A 19,356-nucleotide genomic window follows, 5' to 3' on the forward strand; every position below is an offset into this window, starting at 1 on the left:
CAGCAGGATAAAGTCATGGGCTTCTCACATTTCCTACTTCCTTTTTATTGTAGAGAAATGACAGTGCAAGTTATTATTAATGGGAGATGTAAAAATAATGCTATGTATGTTATTTACAGTCTTGGTGCTTAGATAAGATTATTGTACTTAACCTATTCATTATAATGATAAACTTAGTTATTTTTAAATATATATATGCATTACATCTATAGATATATAGAGAGATATTGAAAAAGTTTTTAATAATTTCCAATTTGATTTAACATTAAGAAGTTAGGGCTTTACAGATGGTTGTGTTTGCGTTCTGTTTGATCCTCTAGGTTGGAGGATGCAGCTTGTGTAGAAGCTGCTTGGTGGAAATGACAAGTTGGATATAGAAACTTTTGGTTTAAGCAAATGGTATGAAAAATTAACTATTTATTTTTTTCAAGTTACTCTTACTATTTTTTATTGTTTTTCTTCCTTATATTTTCTTATATGACATTCATGAAATATGAGGTGCAGATCAATGAAGTGTGCTAAACATGAGTGACCTCTGTGGACAAACGCTCACTATCAACTCTAGGGAAAGTCATGACTGCTATGAAAACCGTGGCCCAGTCTTCACTCTTTCTTTTTTTTTTTGCCTTTGAAATGATGACTGAGATATACGCATGTTTATACAAATGTGTTATGTAAGGAGGACAGACATTCAGAATCTGTAGTTAGGTGACACATCTGTCTATCCTAATTTACTTACAACATTTCCCTCTGTGTCAAGTATAAGCATCCTCTTTTCTCCTGCTGTTTTTGAAAGAGAAAGTGTCACACTCTTGCTGAGTTCTCTTTCTTCAAAGTTTAGCAGAAGGGGGATTTTCAGGCCATTTTCTCTTGCAGTTCTGAGAGCCAGGTGCCTGTGGTTTCTGTGGAGGGAACAAAGTGGGAGAGATGCCTTGGGCAAAGGCAGAGGATGAGGGGGGAAGGGAGGGGGGATTCAGGGTTGGATGCTTTGAGTAGCCTGAGGTAGGAGGTAGGAATATTTACTATCCCAATGGAAAATGATTCTTCTGTAAGCAAGAGGAAAAGTCCAGCTGGTTTTTGGTAATATTATATTGTGTTCGGTTTTATTCAGCATTTCATTGCAAAAATTTTGTTTAGCACCGTGTTAGGGGGTTGACTCGATTTCCACTGAGCCCAACAGAAAGTAGGCATTTTTAAAAGGCTTATGCCTTCAGTGCGAGACTGGAAAAACTCTGAGTTACTGATTTATATTTAACATCAAGCAGCGATAAATACCGTTAAAATGTATCAATATTTTAAGACATTTGAAATACTGTCAGTTAATAAGAGTGCTAGCAAAAGTCAAATTTATTTTCTCATGATACTTTCAAAAATATTTTTAATATCCTTTTAAAAATGTAAAATACATTATTTTCGATTATTCCATTATATTATGGTACAGGAACAAAACATGAATTATTAAAACTCCCCTTTTTATTTTTGAAATAGATGTTTCTTGTGTTTGTATTACTTTGTTTCTTTTTTTTTTTTAAATACATCACCATTGCTACAGTTTTAAATAGAAGGAATAGAATTTCTTTCTGTACATCTTGGAGAAAAATACAACAAGGAAAATGCATTAATTCTTTTTCTCTCACACGTGAACAAATGGGCAGTTTATATAACTAGAATACAGATACCCAAATAGTTACAGTAATTTTGATAATCCTGCAGCTTCCCCATCTACTTACTCCAAAGTTTCCATATAAGATAGAAATGGTTTAAAGGAAAAACTGAATTTCTCTGTGAAGACAAGTGATTTGGAATATTTTCATAGTCAGAATGCCATTTGCAATGTGAAAATAGAAGCATTGAAAAGGACAGAACTATTAAATACCCTAAAAAGTTGTTCAGTTTTTTCATAATTTGAGTCTTTCTGAAATGTGTTGTTTTACAGAACTTTCTGCATTTTAATTTTTCTCCTGGCACGTCAGTACAGTCAGCACATCGTATCCCGCACTGCTAAGAATATTTGCCACCCAGTGGCAGGGAAAAGATAGTAGCCCACTTGTGTGAAAACACTACAAGAAAATACTCTGTACTTAAAATAGTGAACTGTGTGGCATTTTCACTGACTGCTGTCGCAATATTTGATGTTGCAGGATGGATGGTCACAGTATCACTTTGTAGCCTCATCTTCAACAATAGAAAGGGATCGGCAAAGACCGTACTCTTCATCACGCACGCCCTCCATCTCTCCCGTGCGCATGTCTCCTAACAACCGCTCAGGTAAGACCAGGCTTTCAGGACTGAAGTAAAGACAGAGACAGACGTAATCCATCACTGTCATTTTCCTTCTTTAAGCACTGTCACTGGTATCCGGATTTGTTGTTAACAATGGTGGAAGGGCACAAAATATATTTTTTACTCTTACCTAAATTCCCTGTTGAAAACATGAATTTTTTTTTTTTTTTATTAACACCTGGTAAAGTCTTACAGCAGGAGGAATATTCCATAAGTTTTTGTTATGCATTCTCACATAGTGTTTTCCTAATCTGGATTACCTGACTAGATCTCGGAGCAATGGTGTCCATTTGTAGCGTGAGGAAATTCTGGTACTCATTTAGCTAGTAATGAAAAACACAATGTTGTTTATGACCACCCTGCACACATAGCAGAAGTTGAAGGATCCACATTACTTTTTGTCAGCTTTTATTCTGAGTACATGTGTATGTGTATATAAGTGTGCATGCACATGCATATGTAAATTTCACAAAAGATTGACTACAACTCTTCATGTAGTGTTGATGGCATATTTACACCAGCTATCATTAATTCTGTATGATCCATACAATGAATTAATGTTAAGTATCTCAACTTCTGCCTCAGTGTTAATTAATTTTTCTGTTCAGAAATATGGGCATTTTCCCCTCATCTTATTCTAAGGTAGAACATACCTTGGCTAGATAAAACTATTCCCAGTGAAAATCTCCTATGATAAACAGAGTAAAAAAGCCAGCCTTTCAATGTGCTTTCTACTACTTGTTCAATAAAATGCTGTCATTCATAGGTATACCAAGAGTTTAGGATTAAAATTGGCCAAACTGGTTATTGCCATCAGCATTGTACCATAGTTTTTGTTTTTAAGAAAATTGTTTTGTTAATTATATAGAAGCTGCCTCTTAGTCCTGCAGAACAACCACAGAGGAAATTCGAAAATATAGCCAGAAGTTCAGTGAAAGCTGCTATTCAGTTTTCAAAGTCTGTCATTACACAAGTCCATAAAGGGCTCTTGTTCCCTTTTTTCTTCTCCAAAATCTTATTTTGACTGTAAGTGCAAGGCACTTGAAATGTCTGGCCCTGAGATCTTAGTTCTGTCTCTTGTCAGAACTGTCTCCTTACTTCTGTTACTCTATTGCTTAAAGAACATACTTAATTTTTTTATTAAATCTTACTGACATCGTCAGTTACCATAAGATTGGAAAAGGACAAATATAGTGGCTGTTTCTGAAGGAAGAGGAGCCCATGTAATTACAGACCAATCAGCTCAACTTCATTCTAGAAAATTGCTGGAACAAATAATCACAGTCTGAGCACCTCAAAGATAGTAGGAACATAAGATACTGCTTAACTCTAGGAGTACCTATTTCTACATAGTAGTTTAAGTTACTGTCTGTCCGATAGTATCCATATCAAATCCAAACATTGGTTCAATAGAATTTGTTCTTACAAAATCCACCTGAATTCTTGTTACAACATACTTAAAATGCTGTGTGGAAAGAATAGTCAATAAACGAAATCTACTGTAATCAGTAAGACTCTTTCAACAAGATTTTTATAGGCAAGCTCTAGGGCAAGCTAACAAACAGTCCAGAAAATGTTGTGTGTGGTAAACACAAAACTGTCTGAAAATCATTCGCAAAGAATGGGTATTGTTTATTGCCAAAATGGAAGAACGCTTTGCTTGGACGTTTGCCTTGGGCCCAGTACTCTTCAGTGCTTTCGTGAACGGCCCGAATAATATACAAAGAATGCCTATTACCTTTGCAGGTGACATAAACCTGGGAGAAACTCATGTACCTTGAAGGGCATTATTGGAATTCAGAGCGATCCTGAGAAATTGGAGATACTGTCCAAAGGGAAAAAAGATCCAGTCCTTCACAAGTAAATTATAAGGAGAACCTCTGGCTAGACAAAAGTTCTTCCGAAATGATTTAGGCGTTTTTGTCAGTTGCAAACATGAATCAGGAGATGGAGAAATCAGGATCTGAGGATACATTGAATAGACTGTAATTGTTTAACTCAAATAAGAGAGACACGAGATGGGGGCAGTGGGCAGAGGTAGGCATCGAGTATTCAAGCACGTAACAGCCAGCTACAAATAGGAATGGCATGAACTTTCTCTGTTTTCATAGCAGACAAATGCAAATAATGAGCAGCAAGGAGTCAAGCTAGACATCAGGGAACAGTAGGGAAACAAAGCACTGAAACAGACTGCTTGGAGCAGTTATGTGGTCTCTGTCATTAGAGATCTTTAGTTTTAGATGAAAATCTGTCAAGAATTATTGTGGTATGCTGGATCCTACCTTGGGGTAAAGAGTTGAAGTAAATGAACTCACAATGTGCCATCCATCCCTAGGGCTTGGTGATAAGATGCTTTAACTAGCATAGAGAGCTCTGTCTTCTTTTCTGTGTTCTTTAAGAATAAGAGCAGAAAGCCTTGATATCACTTTTCAGTCTAACGTCAACCAATAATTTTATGTCTGCTTCCAGTAAAATCTCTGAAAGAGGGCACTTCTGGATTTTAACACTTGCCAGAAGGCAGTTGTTCTCACATGGAAGGAGAGAGATAATTCCCCCAGGGAGCAGAGAGAGATGGTTTTGTCTTTATCAGTCAATTTTGTTCAAAACACCAGAGTGCTTAAAAGCATTACCAGAGTATTTGAAACAAAATGCATCCCCATGTTAGCAACTTTTTCAAGGTTTGTATTCTGGTTTGTTCCCTATTAGTCTCAAGTTGCCATTAGCTGATTTGGTAATATAATGTCATGTTTCTTTATATCTGCTGGATTATCAGCTTTAGAATTACATCACTATTGGCAAGCAATTTAAAAGCAATCCCCAATTTTAATGGCTTCATAAGAAAAAACATCTGTCCCACATTTGCTCTGTAAATTCAGAGGCCAGGGCCAGCAGAACCAATCTAAGCAGAATTCAACATCACTTGTGCTACCCTACTCCTTAATTAAGTACAAGTGCTTCCCTACTCCTTAAATAAAAAAATAAAAAATGTAACATAGTTTAGAGATGTAGAAAGATGTAACTCATGATCAAGCTTCACAAATGAGCTTGTCTTACGTTTTTAAAATATTTTCTTCCCCTTTTTTTAAAGCAAGGGCATTGTTACTGCTTTTGAGGTTCTTTTGACATATCAGATATCTGGGTGGAGGCAGGGGAGGGAGTGGAAATAAACACCAGCACTGTGATTATTTTGGTACCACTGTGGCTTCACGAGGCTCTGGGGTGCTCTGCCACTCACCTTGTACTCCTTCCCCTGCTGCCTTCCACAACAGGGGAAGTGCACTGTATCTACCAACGCCTGAATATGTTGAAGTCAGTTTATTTGAAAGCCATTATTTTTCCCTCTGCTTTTCTCCTTTTCCTAAGCATCACAAGCTCTAAGTCTTCGTGATCAGTGCCAGTGATTACCTTCACATTTTCCAGCACGTGAGAATCAAGTACAAACCCAGTTCTCCTCGTCACCTTGTACTTTTCTCCTTTTAGACATAGCACGAGTATCAGCAATGAAGGATTTAGTTTTAATGATAACCTAAAGTAACAGTTGTTTTAATGGTAGTTGTTCATACATAGATATTTAAATTATTCGAGTTACCTTTAAATGTTAGGCATTCTTTGCTGTATGTTTTGTATGAAAAGCACCTTTCTTTTCTTCCTGTCCCTGTTAGAATCATTTAATGGGTTTGTTTTCAACAGAGAAGGGAGGAAACCGTTTTCTAAGGGTTTTGCCACACAGTTGAAATTTAACGGTCTTTTCAACGGAAATAAATTAACCATTTTGAGAAAAAAATGGCCTATACCAGAAAGTTTTGGCAAGATAAAGGAATTAAAAAGCTAAAGGGGAAGAAGAAAATAATTATTATTGTACTTTTTTCTTAATGGTCATCTTAGATGTTGAGTGTAAGTGAAAAAAGTAAAACGTTCAGAGAGAAAATGATGTTTGGAGTTGATTGTCCCATGAACACATTTGTCCTGTATTTGAAATAAGAGCACCTTTTATTTTCTTCTGTAATGGGGTAGTGTTTCTTCAAACAGCTTAATGTTAGGATGCTAACAAATACAAACTTTACTAAAATGTTTACTCTAGAGATAAGCACTACATTCAGTCATATGTGGCAAGAAAAAATAAATCCATTTTTATGATCTAGCAAGTGCCCCAGCCTCACCCCGGGAAATGATCAGCCTAAAAGAAAGAAAAACAGACTATGAATCAACTGGAACAAACGCCACATACCATGGAAATAAGGGAGAACACACTTCTAGGAAAGACACCATGACAGGTGAGACTATGCTTGCATAGCATATTTTAAATCAGCTGTGAGAGACCGCTGATTTTATAGGCTTGGCTGGGTTTACTGTGCTATAGAGAAGAGTCAGCCTGCTTTGGTTGATTCCAAAGTTTTAGCCACCTTGAGAAATACAACTGAAGAAATATTTGATCTTAATGAATACAATGCTATGTGAAAATGATTTAAAAAGACCAGGTTTCTCCAGAGGAAAGACTCTAAGTGCAATTTTACATCTCTTTTTAATTTTGAGTTAGTTTTCATTTCAGAAGGAAGTAAGTAAGTCCACCTTGTATTAACTAGTGTTGTTTCTGAAGCATGACAATGGTTGAGGGTGTGCGGCGATCCATAACATCTGTCTTTTGCAGGAAATGGCTTTCTGGGACCAGTTAGTTTATTTTGCATATCAGTCATTCCTAGGAAATTCAGTAGCAGTTTGTAAAGTCTATCTCAGTTACTTTCTCAGCTGGGTTGATGTAAACAGAACAATTTTCTCTGTGTATGTTATGGCATCTATTGCAGATTTGACTGAAGGCTTCTTTCCCGTAGTGAGCTCATTAACCTGTTAGCATTCCAGTAATTATAAGATTTTGAGTGCTTTGCCTAGTGCCTGCACCTCTTTGTTAATTATCTTGCAAAATACGTGTTGGTCTCCATCATCATTGCACAGGCTTATATAACCTCTGTTGAACATTTTCGTACATTTATACAGTGCCGAGCATCATGGTGTCCTCTCCTCCAAATGCTACCTCGGGGCAACCAAAAAATCACAGTGAGGAGTCACTCTGCACTTTCCGAATGCCTTTTACCTTTTCCCATGCCCTCTGTAGAGGGTCTTGCTCAGAGGGTGCAAGAATGGGCTGTCTTTGTGTTCCTTAGCTCACTGGGGACACCAGTAGCATGCTGACTCAGCATCAGGCCATCCACACTAGCTTTCAAGACCGTATTTAGGATATGATGGTACTCATACTACATCTACAGTGTTATACACTATTGTGTAATCAAAACCTAAAGGCCAGCCTGTGAATTTGTGTGAAAATGCAGTATGGAACATTAATTACTGTGAACACGAAAATCTGAAGAAGAGGAATGACGGTGAAGAGCATTTGGAAACCACAGAAATGCGGAGTGTCCTGAACGGCATCTGCAGGGTGCTACATGAGATTGCAGCAGATTCAGTCAAGGTACTGCATTTTATGTGTCTAGTATTTTGAGTGTTTCATAGTCACTGCACAAGGTGGTTCTCTAAAACACTTCAGTGGTCCTTACTTGTGTGATTGTGAAGGACAGGACTGCGATTTTTTCACCACTTTGTCAAGGTTCCATGAAGAGGGAATCTCAGGAGTAAGAGCAGCTGGCTGAAAAGGCAGAAATATTAGTATTTTGTTCTAGCTCTATCTGCAAATATAGACTACCAAATTATATCAGAAGGTTGACAAAAAAAGAGTTTCTGTGTGGAAGATCTGTGTTTCCTTGCAGATAGTCTTGTCTCTCTCCACACCTTAAAAAAAAAGGGGTTTTCTTTTCCCCATCCCTTTTCATTTTGTCTTTTTACTATAGTGTTTTTCTTCTCCCATTCCTCTTTCCCTTGTTTCCTTTCTCTTTCAATATAATTTTCAGATCATGAGGTTTGTACTTCCCCAGCAACCTTTGCTTCACTTTGATTTTTGCATCGTGTTTTCCTTTAATACCTGCTTGTATTTTGTCTGTTCTTATTGATCTTCTGGGTGGGCTTTTAGTAAGGAAACTCGAAACTCTCAGCCTCATGCTCAGCTATTGACTATTTTTCCAGCTACTGAGCTCAGTGAGAAAAATCAAAACCAATATCAAAGTGAGAAGTTTAATAATATTTCGCAATCTTACATGACCATTGTACAAATGAATATGAAATTAACAAGTCACTTTCTCTCTCTTTCAGGTCACCAAATATCTGCTCATTTGGTCTGAGCTTAAATTAAGCACCATTTTAAGAATACAAGAAAGTGACAGTTAGAAGGAGTCTTACTCGTCAACATTCAACATGGAATTTGTGTGACATATTTGTAGCTCATAAAATAAATATTTCATTAAAGAACAATGTGAAATCATTATTTGTGATTTTAATTGTGAGACACTTTGACTTTACTTGGATGGTATAATATAAGTTCATGTAGCGAATGCCTGTATTTCATTTTGTGCATCAGACAATGCATTGCAGCCAATACATCTACAGGGCCTATGGGACTTAGATAGATGTTTTTTCAGGTTCCACCTGGCGTATACATATTTTGAGCTGCTCTTGTATTTTGTGCCAAACTGATGTATTACACAAAGCTTTCTTTGACTTACACAGAATGTAGAGCCACAGCTGAAGTCCCAATTTATCCACAACTGTCTCCATGCTCTTCTCCAAAGCTCTTCTCAGTTTATAGTTCAAAAATTTTATGACCTCTTGGCTGGGACTGAAATGAAGGTTTTTTGATGGATTTTCGAGGTAGAAATGTTGGCTTCTTGCCATTGTGGGGAGTTGTCAGGAAACCTCTGGGAAGAATGGAGAGTTTATGAAGTAAACAGTTTGGCTGAAGATGATAACTTATATTGATTTCACAAGGACAGCTAAAAAATAGAGGAACAATATCAAAGTTCTCATTGCCCTCTTCCCTTCACAGGTTTATGATGCCTTGTTTATTTACTATCCATCTTCTGTTCTCTGTAGAAAATAATAACCGATAATAAAATTTTATCACCTAAAGTATATTTTTAAGACAAAAACTATTACATGCCTTTAAAAAAAAAACAGGAACTATATGTGCATGTGATAACGTTATTTATGCCATGGTGTTTTCCTTCAGAACAGGGAAGATAAGGTTACTGTATACTATCATGGGACTGCTACTCTAAAGTTTCTTTTACTTTGTTAGTTCCCTTACTGAATGAATACGTGCATCACAGTCTGCACCTTGTGCCCTCACTTCCACCAGCAGAAACACCTTCTGATGAATTTACTTTCTTTTTGGTTATCAAGAATCAATCATCTATACTTTTGTTATTAAAACTTACTTGCAAGTCCCTGTACATCAGAACACAACCAACCACCCTCATCTGTTACAATAGCTACAGATACTCGGGCTACTTGAACTTACTATTACTTTAAGAAACCATAACGTACTGTAATCTTTTCTCATGCCCTTACTTCATCTTTCACTGTGCAGGAAGGTGGCAGGGGTAGTGACAGGTAATGATCTCTATTAGCTGAGGTTTGTGAGGCACAGAAGCATTTTCCTTTACTGTCTTGGACTAAATTTTAGAAAATTAAGTCCTACTGCTTATAGCAGGAAAAGCAGGTTATACAATACCAGATAAGGATGACTACCTGGGGAGCCGAGCTTTCCTTTCTTACTATCACTTGGTGTTTGTGAAGGCAAAAGGCTAGCACTGTGTTATTTCAAAGTGTCTGTAAATACGCTTAGAATAAGTACTTATAAGAACTGAAAGCTGAATGTTAAACCATGAATCAGGTGACTGGGATATATGGAGATGGCTTCGGTCAGTAATATCTTTGTCACATAAACTACTGAGTGACATGATTTTCAAAGCTGTTGTCAGCTTTGCAGAAAATTGCTGTGGGGTACTATATGATTTTTTTTTTAACCAGTATCACCTTGAAAACTAAACAGGGGAAAAAAAAGAAAGGTATTTTCCTATAATTTTTATGCAGTGCAACCACAAAGTACTGCAGGTTGATCATAGTACTCGTTTTAGAACCTTCACAATTTTGCCTAGTAAAAAGGACCTCTTCAGTACTATCATGTACTGATGTTGAGATACTGCATAAAATACACACACACTCATCACTCCTCGATCATTTCATCTGCAGCTACAATTCCCACATCCCTGTAAAGAAGTGTGGCTGCTGGAAAATCTCCATCTCTTACTCCTTGTACCCCTTTCCCTTCTCTTGCCATGTTTTAAAAAAGAAAATTATTAACCTCTCTTTCTCTCTGTTTGATAATTTTATTATGGTGGTACGTATACAAAATTAACAGCAAAAATCAGATACTAACCACACAATATCCGTCCATTCATCTAGCTCATTCTCTCCCTTCTTTCTTTTATATTTGCCCTCTGCTTTTGGACAGCAAGAGTCAACTGCTCACTGAAGCATGGCAGAGCGGGAATGGAGTTCCCAGGGATGCCGCCTGCGTGTTCAGAAGCAGGTACCAGAGCGGGGCTGCATGCATCGCTGGCAGCTACATTGCTTGACTTACATTTCCTCCAGAGACAGAATTATCTCAGCCTCCCAGCTAGACTAAGCCAAGATTTCTTGTTCTTGAACTCTTGGCATTCATTTCCAAGCATTTGATGTGTCATTGTTTTTATTTCATTAAGAAAAGAATACTAATAGGTTTTTTTTTTTCATTTTTAACTTGTGAATTTGTGTCCACATCAGTGCAGTGAAATCAGCAAAGCAGACCTTGCAGCTATTCTCATAAGCTGATACTATCCATTTTCCATCGCAGAATATGTGATCTGGGAGACTGTAAGTCTTCAATCTGGTATGTGACAATTCTGAGCACATTAGTGTGCTATTAGTGGCACATGTGTACCATGTGCCTTTTTATTTACCTGTGAAAAGATGGATAGGTCATGACCCTCCTTAAAGTCTCTCTGATTGCCCGTAGTATCAACATATAAATTAGCATGTTTCCAGTCTGCTGTTTTTCATTAGATTCTTCATAAAACCTTTAGATGTTGTACCATATACCAATCTTTTATTCTTGACGTCAACCAACCATGAACAGTATTCTCCTGTCTGGACTGAATATGTTCGGTCATGCCTGACGGAAAACTTGCTTGTGTGAAACTTCAACCTTGCTTGTCTTGCAATTTATATACATGAAAAAAAAAGAAAAAATGGTTCAAGAAGTTCTTCCCCTATTTATGAGAGTCCAAGACATTGAATATCACTTTCATTTTTTTCAAGAAGTTGCACTTCACAAAATGGGTAGCTGAAACACTAGCTCAGAGTATCTTTAGACCTTGAGAAGAGGAACGCGTATAACAACTTCTTCTAGCACTTTGTTGGGCAAGCAAAAAACTCAGAAAAACAGCATAAAAAAGACAGTATCAAGGAAAGATCTGGTAGTTGCACTAATGAGTGCCATGCCATCATGAGACGCACCGTAAATAGCAATGCTGATGCAGACTCCTCTAATACCAAAGACTGTCATCAGGGGGGAGAGTTTCAAACACCAATGCAGAGGATGCAGCTGGAATATAAAAACCACTGAAATAACAGTCAAGTCTCACACATCACTCAAGTTTGGTCACAAAATGCAGCCTGAGCAGAGAGAACCTCTGCAGATCAGCCTTTCAACACTAACATCTATGGCCAAAGAAAAACTACTCAAGCAGTCATTATTTCCATCTGTTACCGCCTATTGGAACACAGGCAGAATTAAGAGTACCTACCACTGGAAAAGACCAACCATCATCTGTTACTAGGGTTTGTATTCTTCCCACCTTCACAGAAAAGATCCTGCTGCACTCCTTGGAGACATCCAGAGCTCTTCCCTGTTTCCTACACAGGACTACGCACTATCTCAGTAACTGCATCCAGCTCTTCAAGAAACAAGAGTTTTTTGACCCCTAATAGTTAATGGTTGTCAAGTGAAAAAAACTCTTTTTCCAGCTGTTAGGGCTCATCACCCCACCATATAATATCCTGTTTCAAGAACATGCTGAAGATCTTTAAGAACACCATCTGAGATCTGTAAAGCAGCAATAAGGAGCAGTCCACCAAACTGGACAAAAACTGTACCTTCAGCATGGAACATGTGGCAGATGTGAAGATCAAAATTGGGGTATTACAGTCAGCTTTGACTGAAGACCATGCCATTCCTTTCTCCGTAGAGGGTGCGATGGCTGGGGGAGAGATAAAGGCAGTTGCACACGCTGGGGTCCATGCAAGCATGTTGTCAAAGGAAGAAAGAGTGGTTACTTCTTCAGTAACTGTGGTTCTTCTTAGTGACGTGGCTAGCATGGATCCCATACCCAGCGCTCGGCTCTGATGCTCAGTCCTCACCCTCAAAGGTTTGGACTTGAGATGGTATTAAAAGCAACTCTTGGTGCCTCCAGGTTTTATACCACTGCACAGAGACCTGAGAGAAGTTGCATGAGCAACATGTTTCAATTCCACTGATGACTGTGATTCACAGCTACTCAATTTTTATTGCAGGCTCGTACTTTTATAATGAGAGTCCTCATGACAGCATCAAACCATTGGTTATAACATGTGGAAAGTTAGTAACACATGCCCAGTAAGAAGAGAGTGCAGCAGCCTCACAAAATACTACCCTCATATTCTTTCCAATATGAGAAATAACTACAATCGTTCCAGTTCTGCCAGCAAACTAACCTTCAGCTGGATAGCCAAATCAGTGATCAGTGACATCAGCCTTGCAGTGAAAATCCTTAGCTTTTTTATGTGTTTTGTTGGGGCAGTGTGGGAAATAAATTTTTGCAAAACTGTATGTTTTTATCCTTGTCTTTAGAATTACTTCTAATTTCATACTCAGCTCAGTTTTGTCCATGCATTTTAGTAGTAGGACGTCTGAGAAGAAAGTGGCAGTAGTTCGTCGATTTGAGACTATCTTGGCAAGACCTCTTCAGTATAACTACATGCTGCTTTTTCACATAACTCATTTTTCAGTTGCATTTAATCACTTTTCCCATGAATAATTTCACCATATAGTAAAAGCACTGTAGGATAAATAATCCAGGATTTGGTGTAACATCATCCAACTGAAGTGAAAGAAATGATGTATTTCTTCATCTCAATATTTACAACTGTTACCTGTTTAATGTATGCATGATATGAAATCCCATATATAACCTGGAATATATTACTGAATGCTGGCTGTATATGTAATTATTTTGTTGATTTGTATGTGAAGTGCACAAGATCGGTATGAACACGACACGACGCCTGTTAACCATTAGTATGTGTTTACCACGTACATGCACGCACGGCAAAGCAAAGATTATGACTGTTTAGTGGGAGGAAGAGAAAACAGAAGTCTGCAGATGCTTTTAAAGATTTTTGTGTATGGGAAACAGGCACTGTATAAGATATTTAATGAAGCCTTCAGAATTCATTTTGAGGCCAAAGAGGTATGTTTGGTAAACCTACTTTTTCCTTCCTTTTTTCTCTCTCCAGCTCAGAACACTGGAATCTCAACTTTGTACAGGAATTCGTATGGTGCACCTGCTGAAGATATCAAACACAATCAGGTGAGTACAGAGACTAAAATGTTACTGTTCCAGATGGCAAACGACCAGTGTAACGCCTTGTATGGAACTAAGAAACTCAAAAAGGTTGATAAATCTAGACTAGAGGAACTGGGTCATCTGCTTGCGCAAATGCTAGCAATTCCACTGGCTTCAAACAAGCTACCTTCTTTACGCTAATGGATAACTTCAGCCCAAGTTTCAAAAATATCCAACAGGTTATGACAGCATATGCACAAAAATTATCTAAGGTGTTCAAGCCTGTAGCTCATAGTGAAATCAAGGGGGGCTTGAGACCTTTAAGGTTTTGAATATGTGTGGCACAGACTACAAAAGCCAAGGTAATGTTAATGGGCACTTCTCCTGTCCCTGGTATCTCATGATGTTCTGTGCCAATGAATTTGGTTAAGTCCGGTCACATCTTACTACTTGAGTATAGCCATCATAAAACTGAACACCACTGCTGACACCACACAGCTCCCGTGCTAAGGCATCCTTGCAGAAACTCAAGTATCGAACAGGCCTGGAGATGGAACCCCCTGTGTGCTTTGCAGGGATGTGTACAATACACTCAAAGTGTAGTAAAAGCCCTCTGTTTTGCCATTTAGTCACTCCAGAAGTGTGATTGTAACAAGGGGTTTTGCTCAGCTGTTTTTTTAATGTATGTATCGGGGCACGGGCAAGAGAAAATCTAGCATTTCATTGGCAAGGACACTTTCTCATGTGTCTATGGCCTGAGCCATTCAGCCTAGAACTTTGGGAATCTTTGAAAATGTCCTGTCCCTGAAAACCAGAAGGCAATAGGTATGTCTGGATAAGGTGGGCATCACAAAAATGTAATGGGCAGCATGGGTGTCAAGCTAATGCACGCACAGAAAAAGTTGCAATATTGACACGTGTGACATTCATACAGCTGGTTTTTCCAGTGTAGTATTTCCTTAGTCCCTGGGAAGCGGACATTTTTCTGCACCCATATGCTTTTGTTTCATCGTGATGTGTAACGCCACTTTACACTTCATTATCACAAACTCTTAATATTTTTGCAACTTCTCTACGTCATATGCAAAAGTGACAGCATTTTTCAAGTAGAGAAATGAGATGAAAACCCATTTAAGGAAAGCACTTAAAATGATTATTAGTAGTATCAGACAGGTAAATGAATATTTAGTAAAATTGATAAAAAAGATTTTTCTGTGAAAATTTTACTAGATTACCTGAAATTTCTATTTAAGAGACAGATATTTCAGTTTTAATCCACAAACTTAAGGTAAAAAGTTTCTGGTATTCTGTGCCCCCATTTCTGGTTTTGATTTTGCTTTTTAATTAGGCAGTATTTCCTGTGGTGCACCATATTCCTTCTTTGTGTGAGCCAGTTCAGTGCACGAAGGTGTTTCTGCTTTTATAGCATTTAAAGAGATGAAGCCCTTATAATTAACACAGAATTCAGAGAATGAGGCATTGTAAGAGCAGGTGCACTCTTAACTGCAGCCATGAATCAACTAATTTGATTTTTGGGGTGACAGTTTGAGCAAAAACAAAACAAGGAAACAAACAAAAGAGCCACCAAAAAAACCAAAACCAATTTTCCACCTTTTTCCACTTGCTTTCTTAATGAAATGTCAGGTTTATGACTGACATACCAGAAATAATGTTTTCAGCTAAAAAGAACCCAGATATACTACTTCAGTCCCTTATTTTCTACTGAAAAATTGACCGTCTCTAACTTTTTGGTGTATAAATGGGTTGCTTAGGACAGAATTTTTTTTCCGTGTCCAAAATTAAACACCTGTGTTTGAAAATGTGAAATGAAGCCAGGGGCTCAAGGTCCTACACCCCTTGATAGTGGTACTAGAAATAGAAGCTAGAGTAGTTATGCTCCTTTGTGCTGTGCTAATATTGGGCCCAGTGTTGTAAGATCACCTGTAGGATTGTTAAAGGACAGAGACCACCTTTTGCACTCTACGCATAGACTCCAATACAGACGTGTTTTGAAAGAGTATTACAGAGTTTGGGACATAGCAATACAACCGTTCCTCTCTTCGCGAAGGAGCATTACTGACTCTTGCAGCGTCAGCAGGATGTACAAAGTCTTCTGACACCAACATCTCAGCGTCGATATTCCCAGTAACAACCATTTGAGGATTGAAAGGCTATATCATTCTGCAGTCACAAAGTCTGCCCAAACCTAATAGAGGTGGCATAGAGTGAAAGGTAGTGTTCCAACTATAAAAACAGACACTAGCTAGGGCTGTCTGAAATAGAGTTTATGCCAAACTTAGGTTAGGGGACCGCCTGAGATTTTTTTTCTGCATATCATAAATATTTCAGCTTCAAGGCAGCTCACTGGAGTGTAGCAACAACACAAGGTTGCCAGCACGAAGTGTTGAGGAGGTGGTAAGAAGACGGTTCAGCTTAACAGTAGCAGAAGAACACATTTCAGGGCATTTAGCTTGAAATTTCCTCATGTCAGTTCCCTGGAGACTATAAATGGTTTTTAAGGATATGGTGTCACTTTAAATCTCGCTTGTGGCAAAGGGAGCTGCAAAATGTTTAGCATCTTTGGAGTGTATATCACTTCCATTCAAATTCTTCAAGGCTGAGTTTTGCCCACTAATGTTTGCATTACATAGCTGCAAAATAATCAGAAAGTAATACACGGCTTATAGTTACGAAAGTAACAGTAAGCTACGCTGCTTGTACTACTTGTGAAGCGAAACAGCATCTTTAGCAGCAATAACATTAAATAATGAATGCATTTAATAATAATATTAAATAAATAAATGTAAAGAAATGTAATGACAAGACAAAGCTATGGAATTAATTTACTACCATGCAATACCTTGAGCAGACGTTAAGATAACACACAACTTGTATTTGCAGCATGATAATCATAGAGGGAGATTTACTACTCCTCCTCCCATCCTGTTGCCCACAATAGGTTGTATCTAACAAGCTGTGGGTGTTGCTGCCTTTCAGGTTTCAACACAGCCAGTTCCACAGGAGCCCAGCAGAAAAGATTATGAACCATATCAGCCGTTTCAGAATTCAACAAGAAACTATGATGAGTCCTTCTTTGAGGACCAAGTGCATCATCGTCCACCTGCAAGCGAATACAACATGCACCTGGGACTAAAGTCAACTGGCAACTACGTCGACTTCTATTCAGCTGCTCGTCCCTATAGTGAACTTAACTATGAAACAAGCCACTATCCAGCCTCTCCCGACTCCTGGGTTTGAGACTTGGGCAGATACAAAAGCTCCAGGAACTGTGCATGTGCATGCATACCACAAGACATTTTTTTTCCTGCAAATTTAGTTTGTCAAAGCCTGTTCCATAGGAAGGCCCAGATAACCAGTATGGAAAAAAATTAAGAGATTTTTTTAGAAGGCTAAAAGATATGGAAGCTAAACCTGGGAGTAATTAGAAAGAAATATATGTATACATATATATATTTTACAGTGTGGGGCAACTTTATTGTTGGCCTGTAGAGTCTAAAGTTCAGTGCTGTATATTGAATGTGGCTGAAGGAAAGAGGGAGAACATGACAGTGGATGTGGGTCAAGAGTTAAGCACAAGTAACTGAGCAGCGTACATACTTTATGGGGAACAGCTTCTCACACTTTGTTTAATATCCTCATTCATTGTGAATCTAGGCTTCAAGTTGCATTTGGGGTTTCCTCTGTACAGCAAGATGTTTCTTGCCTTTTGTTAATGCATTGTTGTAAAGTATTTGATGTACATTACAGATAAAAAAAAACAAAAAACAAGAGCATTGTGTATATTACACCAATGCCACAGTGTTTCTTCATCTATGGTTCTAAATATTGCTTCAATTTCAAATTTTGAAAGATGTATGAATTTCCAGTTTTTTGTTTTCTTTTCCCCGGTGCGTTTTAACAAAAAAAAAATCAAAAAAAATCAAAAAAAAACCCAAAAAGGAATATTTAGCAGTATTGTTCGTTCTGATATGTGGATTTGTTTGTGGCAACTAAAAAAAAAGGCATTCAGCAGTTTCTGAACAATTAACATTCATCATTCCACACTCCTTGTCAACAAAGTGCTTTTTCACTGCCTAAAATTTTAGATGTAGATATTTGAAATAGATTTTTTTCATTTATACCAGTTTTCTTTATGATGATACAGTGTTAAAAGAAAATAAATTACAATTGATCTGTCATCCATATTTGCTAAGAATGTCTATTTCCAAGAACCTACCATACAAATACACATTCTTACTTGTGTGTGTCCACGTATGCATAGTATTCTGTGTGCGTGTGTGTGTGTGTGTTTGAGTGTGCATGTTTGTGTGGCGTAAGATTTCTTTTCATCCAGTGTTTTCCTTGTTCAAGCTTCAATTTTTGTTTGATTTTCTGTTTTTTTAAACAGTGGAAACTCCAGTATGTGCTTTCTCTTACTCGCTTTCTTAACCATTGATAGCAACTCAAAATCGTTAGGCCACATACTCACAAAGGAAGGGGTTATCGGATTTTTTTTCACTGACTCCTTCACCCTTAGGTGCCATTTCCTTCGAAGTAGCATCTCTTGATCTTCTCTTGAGGAAATTTCATTGCTCTTCAGCCACCAACCAGCAAGTGCTCAAGGAAGGCAGAGTTTGATCTTGCCATCTCCCAGAGGGAATGGAAAACAAAGACCCAACAGACTTAAGTCTGGAGTCTCCAAACTCTTTGGGCTACAGAAGAGTCCAACTCGTGAACCATTAGGACAATCATTTATTTTTACCCATACCAAAAAGAAAACCTGACACACAAAACACATTCCTCAAATATGAAAGATACCGACCATTTCTGTGCATTTAAACTGAAACCCTGAAAAACAAAAAATGTAAGGGACAGAGATTTCTTTTTTAAAAATTTTAATTAAAAAATAGAAAAGGAAACTAAGGTAGGAGGCCAGAAGTACTGGCATATCCATCTTAGCTCTTGGGATTCCAGAAGTAAAAAAAAGAATCTAACATTTCTTCATTTCTTTGATTCAGGCAACAGTTCAGCATACAGTTTTCACAGCATAAAACCCACCACAAATGGCGTAGTTGTAAATTGCTTAAATTACAGTTAAGGAATTTGTTTTAGGTTGCAAACATTTCTGTGATTCGTCATTGTAATAGTCGTAACATCACCTGGCACACTTCTGGCTGTGCACAAGGGGAGAAGTCTCTCCCAGGTCATCGCCTGCTCTGTAGGACACAGCCTGAGTAGTTCACGCAGGCGGGTATTGTGACGTAGAATTGGTTTATTGGTAATCTAGGACTATAGTTAAATCTTTTTGGCAGCTTTTCCCAGTGTACGATATGTAACCTTATCTGCTCTTTGTAGTAAACAGGGGGAAAAAAATCGCATGCAAAAAAATTTTTAAAAAATTTAAGAAAGGGTGGGCGGGAGGGGCACAGTGGGCCAGATGTATAGTGAGGTAGATAAAAATATTATTCATAGTTTTGAACACAGGTTGTTTATATTTTATTTATTACATTGATTTTAATAAGATAAGTGACATTTGCAGTGCTCT

The 19,356-nt window shown here is 37.9% G+C and overlaps 1 protein-coding gene across 1 annotated transcript in view; it reads left to right on the top strand.

Moving 5' to 3' along the window:
- The window catches only part of CTNND2 (catenin (cadherin-associated protein), delta 2), a 327,283-nt gene extending 309,273 nt beyond the window's left edge, over positions 1-18,010 (top strand). Inside the window, exons 14-17 of the mRNA XM_009883745.1 lie at positions 2,142-2,268; positions 6,426-6,557; positions 13,762-13,835; positions 16,809-18,010. Coding sequence (XP_009882047.1) covers positions 2,142-2,268; positions 6,426-6,557; positions 13,762-13,835; positions 16,809-17,069 — 594 coding nt within the window. The 3' untranslated portion in view covers positions 17,070-18,010. The remainder of the gene's footprint in view (positions 1-2,141; positions 2,269-6,425; positions 6,558-13,761; positions 13,836-16,808) is intronic.
- Positions 18,011-19,356: the final 1,346 nt, after the last annotated feature.

The sequence above is a fragment of the Charadrius vociferus genome, unplaced genomic scaffold (assembly GCF_000708025.1).
Source record: "Charadrius vociferus isolate BGI_N301 unplaced genomic scaffold, ASM70802v2 scaffold103, whole genome shotgun sequence".
NCBI classification, from domain to species: domain Eukaryota; kingdom Metazoa; phylum Chordata; class Aves; order Charadriiformes; family Charadriidae; genus Charadrius; species Charadrius vociferus.